Source organism: Pyrgilauda ruficollis, unplaced genomic scaffold (genome assembly GCF_017590135.1).
Source record: "Pyrgilauda ruficollis isolate IOZ18807 unplaced genomic scaffold, ASM1759013v1 scaffold195, whole genome shotgun sequence".
NCBI classification, from domain to species: Eukaryota; Metazoa; Chordata; class Aves; order Passeriformes; family Passeridae; genus Pyrgilauda; species Pyrgilauda ruficollis.
In genome coordinates this window covers 1,664-10,661 of record NW_024518651.1, presented here as the reverse complement: position 1 = coordinate 10,661, position 8,998 = coordinate 1,664, and the positions used below count along the sequence as shown (strand labels likewise).

Genomic DNA, 8,998 nt, shown 5'->3' with positions numbered 1-8,998 from the left:
GGGGGGGGGCGGGAACGCGCGTGCGCGGCCAGAGCGCGGGAACGGCGCGAGGACGCGCGGCCCGCCCGCCGCGGCCGCTCCGCGCATGCGCGGCCGTGAGGGGAAGGCGGTGGAGTTGGTGGAGATCGGTTTGAAATAAAGGCTTTCAAAAATAAAGCGGTGAGAAATGAAGGGGTTTAAAAGGTGTTAAAAATAAAGCGGTGAGAAATGAAGGGGTTTAAAAGAAAGGGCTTAAAAATAATAAGCGTTAAAAGGAAAGGGCTTAAAAGCGGGGTGGAAAGGTGCTGGCGGGCGCAGGCAACGGGGGCATCAGCGCAGGGAAATTGCAATAAAGATGTGAAAATAAAGGTGTTAAAATGACCGAGTTTAAATTTAAATAATTAAAAAGGAATTAATTAAAAGGGGTTAAAACCGCGGTGGAAAGGGATATGCGGGTCAGGGACAGGCGGGCAGCAGGGCAGAGAAATAAAAATAAAGGAGTTAAAAGTAAGGAGATAAAGGAGTCAAAATAGAGGCGTTTAAAAAGGTGAAGTTTAAAATTACAGGATTAAAAATGAAAGAATTGAAAGTAAAGTCCCGGTGAAAAGTGACACGTGGGCATTGGGAATGGGGCACTGGGATGCAGAAATAAAGTTTATAAAATACAGGGACTAAAAGAAAGATTACGAAAATAAAGTCATTAAAATAAATTAATTAAAATGTAATAATTACAAAGATTATAAATGAAGAATTTAAAAATTAAAGAATGAAAATTGAAGGGTTTAAAAGTGAGGTGAAAAGGTTCGTGTGGGGACCAGCAACAGAGGCCTTGGGGCGGAGGAATAAAAATAAAGGGGTTAAAATAAGGTAGTTAAAATAAAGAAGTTTAGAAGAAAAGTGTTTAAACGAAAGGAATTTAAAACAAATGCGTTAAAATAAAATTATTAAAAGTAAAGGGATTAAAAGCAGTGTGAAAAGGTACATGTGGGCATCGAGAAAAGGGGCGCCTTCTACAGGGGCGGGAAAATTAAATGAGTTAAGCTAAAGTAATTAAAAGTGAAGGAAGTGAAATAAAGTACTTTGGAATTCAGGATAAAAAATTCAAAGAAACTTAAAAGGCGTGTGCGCCGCCCGGGAATCGAACCCGGGTCGCAAGAATGGGAATCTTGCATGATACCACTACACCAGCGGCGCGGCTGGTGAGCGGGGTCTGTCCGTGTCCTTCATGATGCCGCTCCCAGCGCCGGCCCGGGCCGTGCTCCCGGCCCGCCCATCGCCCTCTGCCCTTCTCCGCCGCCATGCCGGGCCTCTGCCGGCTCCTGGTCCTGCTCTCCGCGCTCTGCCCGCCCGCCCTCAGCCTCCGCCATGGGCCCTCCAAGATCGGTGCGGACGGGGACAGAGGGGGCGATGGCCGCGAGCTGAGGGAAGGCGGTTGTGTGAGGGACGGGGACTCGGGAAGGGATCAGTGAGGGGAAAGCTGAGGGGGGAGCTCTTAAGGGGATCCGTCAGAGGCGGTGTGAGGTGGTGTCCCTTGAAGGAATGAGGGGATCTGTGAGGAGCAGGGGGTGCCACTGGGATCCTTTGAGGGGATCCCTGAGGAAGGTGCGATGGGGGGACCCCTCAAGGTCCCTGAAGGTCTGGGGGGGGCGTGAGGGGATCTTGGAGAGGCAGCGGATATGAGGGGGTTCCCTTGAGGGGATCGGGGTGGGGTCCATGAGGGATCTGTGAGGGGTTCCATTGAGGGGATCTGTGGTGCAGGGGGCCAGGAGGGATCTGTGAGGGGTTCCCTTGAGGGGATTGGGATGTGGGGTCCGTGAGGGGTCTGTGAGGGGTTCCATTGAGGGGATCTGTGGTGCAGGGGGCCAGGAGGGATCTGTGAGGGGTTCCCTTGAGGGGATTGGGATGTGGGGTCCGTGAGGGGTCTGTGAGGGGTTCCGTTGAGGGGATTGGGATGTGGGGTCCGTGAGGGGTCTGTGAGGGGTTCCATTGAGGGGCTCTGTGGTGCAGGGGGCCAGGAGGGGTCCGTGAGGGGGGTGTGTGAACTGGGCTCTCGTGCGGCTGTGAAGGTGACCGGGCTCTCTTCTCCCAGCCGTGGTGGGCGGCGGGATCGGCGGCTCGGCCGCGGCGTATTTCCTGCGGCAGAAGTTCGGCCGCAGCGTGCAGCTGCACGTGCTGGAGAAGGCAGCGGTGGGCGGCCGGCTGGACACGCTGGACGTGGAGGGGGCCAGCTACGAGTCAGGGGGGTCCGTGATCCACCCCCTCAACCTGCACATGAAGCATTTTGTCAAGGAGCTGGGTGAGCATGGACCCCGCACCTTGGCGTTTCCTAGTCCCAAAATTGTCCCTCAGACCCAAAATTATCCCCCTGGGGTGCTCTGGGTCCCACCCTGCTGGGGGACATCGCCTTATCCATCCCCAGTAGCCCCCCATATCCTTCCCCAATAGTTCCCCTCCTTTTCCCAATATCCCCCCCATATAGTTCCCTAGTGATCACCTTTCTCCAGTATCCCTCCCTCACAGGCCACTTTCCTTCCCAAATACCCTCCATACCCCAGCCAAAGGGGAGTATGGGAATGGTTTCACCCCTCCCCACTTATGGCACCATAAAGGTCCAAAAATCACCTCCAATCACTCCCTGGCCCGTGATCAAGGGCTAATTCCCCTTTCCACACTTTGGCACTCCAATCTTCAATCACTCTCCCTTATCAGCACGAAGCCAGGTTATCTCAGGAAGGTAAAACTGAGGTGGAATAGCTCTACCTTTCCCTAAATTACCTTTTTCTGTCCTTTTCCCAAAGGCCTGTCAGTCGCCTCACCCCAGGGCAGCCTCGCGGGCGTTTACAACGGGGAGGAATTTGTGTTTGAGGAGAGCAGCTGGTCCTTCATCAACCTCCTCAGGCTGCTCTGGCACTACGGCCTGAACCCCCTGCGCATGTCCATGTGGGTGGAGGACATCCTGGACAAGTTCATGAGGTGGGTTGGGGTCCTGAGGGGAGGAAAGTGGGAAAGGACCTTAAAAATACCTCATTCCATGGAGCACCTTCCTCTATCCCAGGGGGCTCCAAGCTTCATCCAGCCTGACTTGGACACTTCCAGGGGTGGGGCAGCCACAGCTTCTCTGGCACAACTGTGCCAGGGCCTCTCCACCCTCATAAAAATCCCCAGCATGGAACCTAAGCCTGCCCTCTTTGTCCTGTCCCTCCAGGCCCTCGTGGGGATCCCCACAGCTCCCAGGGCCGCAGAGCTCATTGGCAGAGAATCTCTTGTGTGCAATTGCAGGATCTACCGCTACCAGATGCACGACTACGCCTTCAGCAGCAACGAGCGCCTGCTGCACGCCCTGGGAGGCGACGACTTCGCGCGCCTGCTCAACCAGAGCATCGACGAGGCCATGCAGAAAGCAGGCTTCTCCCAGAAATTCATCAACCAGGTGGTGTGCCCGGCCATGAGGGTGAATTACGGCCAAGGGGTCACCATCAATGGCTTTGTAGGTGAGTGTTGGAGGTGGCCTCCCGTCCTGGGTGTGGCAGAGTGGTTTGGAGTAGAGATGGTGCTGTGGGCAGCCTTGCCCGTGATGAATTGCAGCTGTATTAATTACCAAAGAGTGGAAGCCTTGCCCTTGATAGGTCGCTGCTGTGTCCAGTAAGGGTGTGTGATATAAAAGAGTGGGTTGAGCAGTGGTGAGGAAGAGGAAGGAGGAAAGAGAGAAGGGGAGGAGTCAGTGTTGCGTGTTGCTGCCCGTTTACAGAGAAAAGATACGAAAGTTTACTGTAGAGGATAATAAAGGGCTGCTGCTTGCACATCGTGGGTGTCAGTCATTCAAGTCCACTGTCAGTGGGGAAAGGTGTAGAAGTTTTACTGAGGGATGATAAAGGGCTGGTGCAGCCCACCAGCAATGGGGAAAGTCACCTGGGTCCACCACCAACCGGTGCTCCGTGTGAGGAGTGAACACTGACAAAAGCCAACAGCCGGGTGCTGGGTTCCTGCTCCCTGGGCTCCAAGCCCTGTGTCCCAAAGGGATGTTTATCCCCCCAGTTTTGCAGTTTGTTTTTCCAGTGTTTCCCTGCTGACAGAGGTGGTTTCCTTGCAGGTGCCGTGTCCCTGGCTGGGGCGCAGTCAGGCCTTTGGTCTGTGAAAGGGGGGAACAAACTTGTGTGCTCTGGCCTCATCTACTCCTCCAAGGCCGAGGTTATCCCGGGAACAGTGGTGTCCATCGAGCCAAAAACCAGACACAAGCGTGGCGGTGAGTGGGGCTGCAGTTCCCATCAGTGGGAGGGGATGGTGACGCTGGAGAGTGACCTCAGCCCCTTGGAGGTTTCAAAATGAAAATTCCTCCCTGGGAGGGTGGAGGGGCTGGGATGGGATTCCCAGAGGAGCTGTGGCTGCCCCTGGATCCCTGGGAGTGTCCAAGGCCAGGCTGGATGGGACTTGGAGCAAGCTGGGATAGAGGGTGTCCCTGCCATGGAACTGGATGGACTTTAGGATCCCTTCCCATCCAACCCATTCCATGAAAACAGGGCTCAAAACCCCGCTGCACAAATTGATAAACCCAGATGTGGGGGCATTTGAGACGCCAGGGACAGTCGGGATTCCCTCCCAGCACGGCTCAGGATAACGGAGCTGCTCTCCACAGGGGACGCGGTGAAGCTCTACGAGGTCACCTACAACACGTCCTCGGGGCTCACAGGGGACACCTACGACATCGTCCTCATCGCGGCCCCGCTCGGCCGCAAGATGGCCAACATCACCTTCCGGAACTTCGACCCTCCCATCCCGGAATTCCTGAATCCCTACCACCAGACCGTCACCACCTTGGTGCACGGGCGCTTGAACACCTCCTTCTTCGGCTACCAGGACCCCCAGGCCTTTCACTTGGGGGCCATTTTCACCACGGACAACCCCAAACTGTTCATCAACAGCCTGGGTGTGGTGTCCCCCGTGAGGGACACGGGCACAGGCGGGAAGCTGCCGTTGCCGTCGGCCGTCTGGAAGGTGTTTTCCAATGAAGAGCTCACCAAGGAGCAGCTCAATTTGCTCTTCTCCTCCTACGACTCGGTGAAGGTGAAGCCGTGGCTGGCGTATCCCCAGTACAGCGCCCCCGAGAAGTTTCCTCCCATCATCCTGCACGAGCAGCTCTACTACCTGAACGGGCTGGAGCGCGCCGCCAGCGCCATGGAGATGAGCGCCATCGCTGCCCGCAACGCCGCCCTGCTCGCCTTCCACCGCTGGCACGGCCACAGCGCCAGCGTCGACCAGGAGGACCTGCACGAGAAGCTCAAAACGGAGCTCTGACACACCCCCAGGGCTTAATTAACACTAATGAACGCTGTGCCTCGCCCCTCCAAGGAGGTGTTTTGTAGAATCACGGAATCCTTACAGTCGGAAGGTCTTTAAAATCATCGTGACCTTCAAGATCTTCAAGAACATCAAGACCATCAAGATGCTGTAATTAACTCTAATGAACTCTATACTTGGTCCCTCTGTAGACGTGTTTCATAGGATCATGGGATCCTTAAGGTTGGAATGATCTTCAAGATCATCAAGACCTTCAGGATCTTCAAGATCGTCAAGATGCCGTAATTAACATTAACGAACTCTGTGCTTCGCCCCTCCAAGGGGGTGTTTCACTGGATCACGGGATCCTTAAAGTTGGAAGAGCGTCAAGAACTTCAACACCATCAAAACCTTCCAGGACTTTCAGGATCTTCAAGACCTTCAAGACCCTCAAGGTCATCAAGACCTTCAAGTCCAACCATCAACCCAACCGCGTTCACCATTAACGATGTCCTCAAGTGCCAAATCCACGCGTTGTTTGGACACTTCCCAGGGTTGATGACTCTACCATAGCCTAGGCTGGACAGCCCTTCCTTCCATGACAAAATTCCTCCCAAATCTCATCTTGCCGTCCCCTGGTGCCACCTGGAAGCTGTTTGGCCAGCTCTGGAGGCAGCAGCAGCAGTGAAGCGTTCCCAAGTAAGCCGGGACATTTTCCTCACACAAACTCCTCAATTTATCCCTGTCTGAGATTAGGGAATTCATTAAAAGTGCCATATTGACCCCAAAAGTGCCCTCCAGCTGGGAATATCGACTCTCTGGCTGTCCATCCCTCTGCCCCAACTTTCCCTGCCAAAAAATAATTCCTCAGGGTGGAAATTGGGGGGAATGGGGTGCTGGGAGCTGCCAGAATGGGTGGGAAAGAGGAAAAACCACCAATATCCATTGCTCTGTTCAGGTATGAAGGAGTAAATAAAGAATTGAACGATGTCCATGATTTGAAAGAGAAAACCACCCAAAACAGTATAAATTTAACACCCACTTCCATAAATTAAAAGTTTTCCATGAGTTTTCCCACGGTTGGGAGCAGAATTATCACCCAGCTGCCAAAAACTGATGCCAGAAAGGCTTGAATTAGGTCAACCATTACAAAATTGATTTAATAACAAAACCAAAATAATTGTACACTCGTGGGTGGCATCTTGGATGAGGGAACGGAACCGGTGGGTTGGGATTTGGGGTTTTCCAGGGGCTCATACTCGTTCCAAAGCTTCCAGCATGATGATGCTGTTCCCTCGGATCACCTGGAAGGGGAAGGTGAGAGCTGTTACCTCTGATCTAAGGCTTCCTTCCTTTCCTCCTTCCAGCTTGTTTCCCCAAAAATCCCTGAAAAATTGGGTCATTCCGCCACAAGAATGAAAATGGGCTGATTTTCATTCACAGTGCTCCCAGTGCCCCCAGCACCCCGCTCCCAGTGCTCCCAGTGCCCTCACCACCATGCCGATGTTGTTCTGCTGCCCGCCCGCCGCCATCTCCACGCACTCGTCGATGACCAGGTTCATGAAGGGGTCGAAGCCCCGCAGGATGCCCTGCACGTGCCGGCCGCCGTTCAGCTTCACTGCGGGAACGGGGGTTAGGGGACACGGCCAGAACGGGACACCTGCCCTCACACTGCAGCCTGGGGCGAGCGGGACCCGCGGGGGGCGAACGGGAAGGACCGACCACAGCCCGTAATGGGATAAGGACAAAACAATGAGTTTCCAACTCGTGTGGTAGTTAAATTAATGAACTATGGCTTAATGAATGAATTGGAATTTAATTAATGGGCTGCGAGGCCTGGAATCAGTCAGGGCGTGCTGCCGGGGCCCGAGCGCCAGCGCCAGCAGCGGGACCGTTCCCTGGGCTCCGTGAGGGGCGGGCGGGGGTCCCCAAACCCGGGCGGGGTCATGCGGGGGGTCCCCAAACCCGGGCGGGGTCATGCGGGGGCTCCCCAAACCCGGGCGGGGTCATGCGGAGGCTCCCCAAACCCGGGCGGGGGCTGCGGGGGGTCCCCAAACCTTGCGGGGTCATGCGGGGGCTGCGGGGGTCCCCAAACCCGGGCACTGCTGGGGGGCGTTCAGGGGATCGGGGCGGGCCGGGGTCCCGGGCCAGGGATCGGGGTGGGATCAGTTCCAGAACTCACACGACAGCTTCTTGTCCATGAACCTGCAAGGAGATGGCAGCGGGTGAGCACCGCACGGGGCAAGAGCCCCCCGCCATTATCCCCTCACGAACCGCCCCCGCCGCCGCCGCCATTACACCGGGGCGCCGCGGTGCACGCCGGGACGCCGGCCAGCGGCGGACCGCGCCGTTGCGGTGCCCGCGTCCCCCCACACCGTGCCCGGCTCCCCTCGCCCCCCGGCCCCTCCGCACGCACTTTTTCAGCTCGGGCGGGTGCGCTTTGCTCATGGCGCCCGCAGTCCCCGGCCCGTCTCTGCCGCGCGCCGCGCTCTGACGTCAGCGCGCCGTGCGTCTACCCGCGCCAGCCAATGGCAGCCGCGCGCGACTCCGCGCCGCTTCCCCGGCAGCCAATGGCGGCCCGCGGCGCGCTACCGCACTCACCCGAGTAGCGGCGCAGCCGGGGGAAGGCAGCGGGGCGGGAAGCAGGGGCGGTGAGGGCAGTGCGCGGCTACACGGGGAGGTACGGCGGCATGGCCGCCTTCGTGCGCGGGCACGCGGTGTGCGGGTGTCCGCGTGCACACCCGTGTGCGTGTGTGTGTGCGTGTGCGCGCGTGTGTGTGTGCGTGTGTTAGGGGACACGGGTGTGTGTGTGTGTGTGTGTAGGGGTGTGTGTGTGTAGGTGTGCATGGCCCAGGGTTACCTCAGGCCAGTGCGGGACCACCCGCACCTGTACCTGCACACCCCACACCTGTACCCGCACATCTGCACCCACACACCTGCACACCTGTACCCCCACACCTGTACCCGCACATCTGCACCCACACACCTGCACACCTCACAGTGCCCAAGCATCATCCCCAATGCCCCCCCTTACCTGCAGTGTCGTCTCACCACCTCGTACCCCCACACCTGTACCCCCACACCTGCACACCTGTACCTGCACATCTGCACCCACACACCTGCACACCTCACAGTGCCCAAGCATCGTCCCCAATGCCCCCCCTTACCTGCAGTGTCGTCTCACCACCTCCCCCATCATCCCCTCACAGCCCCCGCCCCCCATCACCCCCATCACCCCCAGTTCCCCAGCAGCACCCGCTGTTGGTGGGAGGTGCCACCTGGCCTTTAATGAGTTCGTGGGGGGCGTCCCCGGGGGGGTGTCCCGGGGGCGTCCCCGGCGTCACTGCTGGATGTTGGCCAGCCCCTCCCGCATCTTCTTGGCCATGGCGGGCACGAGGCGCAGGTGCTGGTCCCCGCAGGTGGCCAGGCAGGCGTCCAGCTGGCCCCGCACGCGCGGCTCCGAGCCCCCCGAGTCCAGAGCGTCCTTGGCCTGGTCCGAGCACTGCAGCGAGCAGCGGCTCAGCCGGTCCTGGGGACGGCACGGTCACTGGGGGGACACCGGGGACACTGGGGGGACAGCGGGGAGTGGGGACGGCACGGTCACTGGGGGGACACCGGGGGGACTTTGGGGAGTGGGGGGGCAGCGGGGAGTGGGGACGGCACGGTCACTGGGGGGACACCGGGGACACTGGGGGGACAGCGGGGAGTGGGGACGGCACGGTCACTGGGGGGACATAATAGATTT

General features: G+C 57.7%; 3 protein-coding genes and 1 non-coding gene across 5 annotated transcripts; 1 reads left to right on the top strand and 3 right to left on the bottom strand.

Moving 5' to 3' along the window:
* Positions 1–1,102: 1,102 nt before the first annotated feature.
* On the bottom strand, positions 1,103–1,173 carry TRNAG-CCC. Its single transcript has one exon. It is a non-coding gene; the product is annotated as a tRNA-Gly (tRNA).
* A 60-nt stretch (positions 1,174–1,233) lies between these two features.
* PCYOX1 (prenylcysteine oxidase 1) lies at positions 1,234–6,252 on the top strand. The gene is made up of 6 exons (XM_041465925.1): positions 1,234–1,362; positions 2,069–2,275; positions 2,778–2,952; positions 3,259–3,470; positions 4,070–4,222; positions 4,613–6,252. Exons 1-6 carry the CDS (start codon positions 1,278–1,280, stop codon positions 5,269–5,271), a joined length of 1,491 nt encoding a protein of 496 aa, XP_041321859.1. The 5' UTR covers positions 1,234–1,277; the 3' UTR covers positions 5,272–6,252.
* Positions 6,253–6,387: 135 nt separating this feature from the next.
* SNRPG (small nuclear ribonucleoprotein polypeptide G) lies at positions 6,388–7,793 on the bottom strand. 2 transcript variants are annotated; one of them, XM_041465928.1, is made up of 4 exons: positions 7,670–7,793; positions 7,436–7,458; positions 6,747–6,871; positions 6,388–6,557 (listed from the first exon to the last, which is right to left on the bottom strand). In XM_041465928.1, exons 1-4 carry the CDS (start codon positions 7,699–7,701, stop codon positions 6,507–6,509), a joined length of 231 nt encoding a protein of 76 aa, XP_041321862.1. In that variant the 5' UTR covers positions 7,702–7,793; the 3' UTR covers positions 6,388–6,506. The 2 variants fall into 2 exon arrangements, with proteins under 2 accessions (XP_041321862.1, XP_041321861.1); XM_041465927.1 differs by having other exon boundaries at positions 6,747–6,931; positions 7,670–7,768.
* Positions 7,794–8,514: 721 nt separating this feature from the next.
* On the bottom strand, positions 8,515–8,795 carry FAM136A (family with sequence similarity 136 member A; the record flags this gene model as incomplete). The annotated part of the gene is made up of 1 exon (XM_041465924.1): positions 8,515–8,795. A coding segment is annotated over one exon (202 nt), but the record flags the coding sequence as incomplete, so codon positions are not given.
* Between the last annotated feature and the right edge of the window lie 203 nt (positions 8,796–8,998).